Source organism: Penaeus monodon, chromosome 28 (genome assembly GCF_015228065.2).
Source record: "Penaeus monodon isolate SGIC_2016 chromosome 28, NSTDA_Pmon_1, whole genome shotgun sequence".
Classification (NCBI taxonomy): domain Eukaryota; kingdom Metazoa; phylum Arthropoda; class Malacostraca; order Decapoda; family Penaeidae; genus Penaeus; species Penaeus monodon.
Window position 1 is genome coordinate 2,855,180 of NC_051413.1, and position 263 is coordinate 2,855,442.

General features: G+C 39.5%; 1 protein-coding gene across 5 annotated transcripts in view; it reads left to right on the top strand.

Moving 5' to 3' along the window:
• The window catches only part of LOC119591283 (dehydrogenase/reductase SDR family member 11-like), a 5,295-nt gene that overhangs the window by 4,103 nt on the left and 929 nt on the right, over nucleotides 1-263 (top strand). For all 5 annotated transcript variants that reach the window (XM_037940006.1, XM_037940009.1, XM_037940004.1 and 2 more), the window contains exon 6: nucleotides 57-206. In XM_037940006.1, the coding sequence (XP_037795934.1) occupies nucleotides 57-206 (150 nt within the window). The remainder of the gene's footprint in view (nucleotides 1-56; nucleotides 207-263) is intronic.

Genomic DNA, 263 nt, shown 5'->3' on the forward strand with positions numbered 1-263 from the left:
TTTTCCAATGCACTGCATGTAATTGACATATATTTTCCTTTCCATATTGTAAAAAGGCTGTTAGTCCTGGCCTAACTGAGACTGAATTTTCTCCTCGGATGAGAAAAGAAGATGGAAAGAATGCATATAGTGCCTTTAAGTGTTTGCAAGCAGAAGATGTTGCTTCTTCTGTGTTGCATGCCCTGTCAGCTCCGCCACATGTACAGGTAATATAACGGTATCTTTTGTTTGCTGAAAGTCTGAAAGACCTACTGAATATGTGC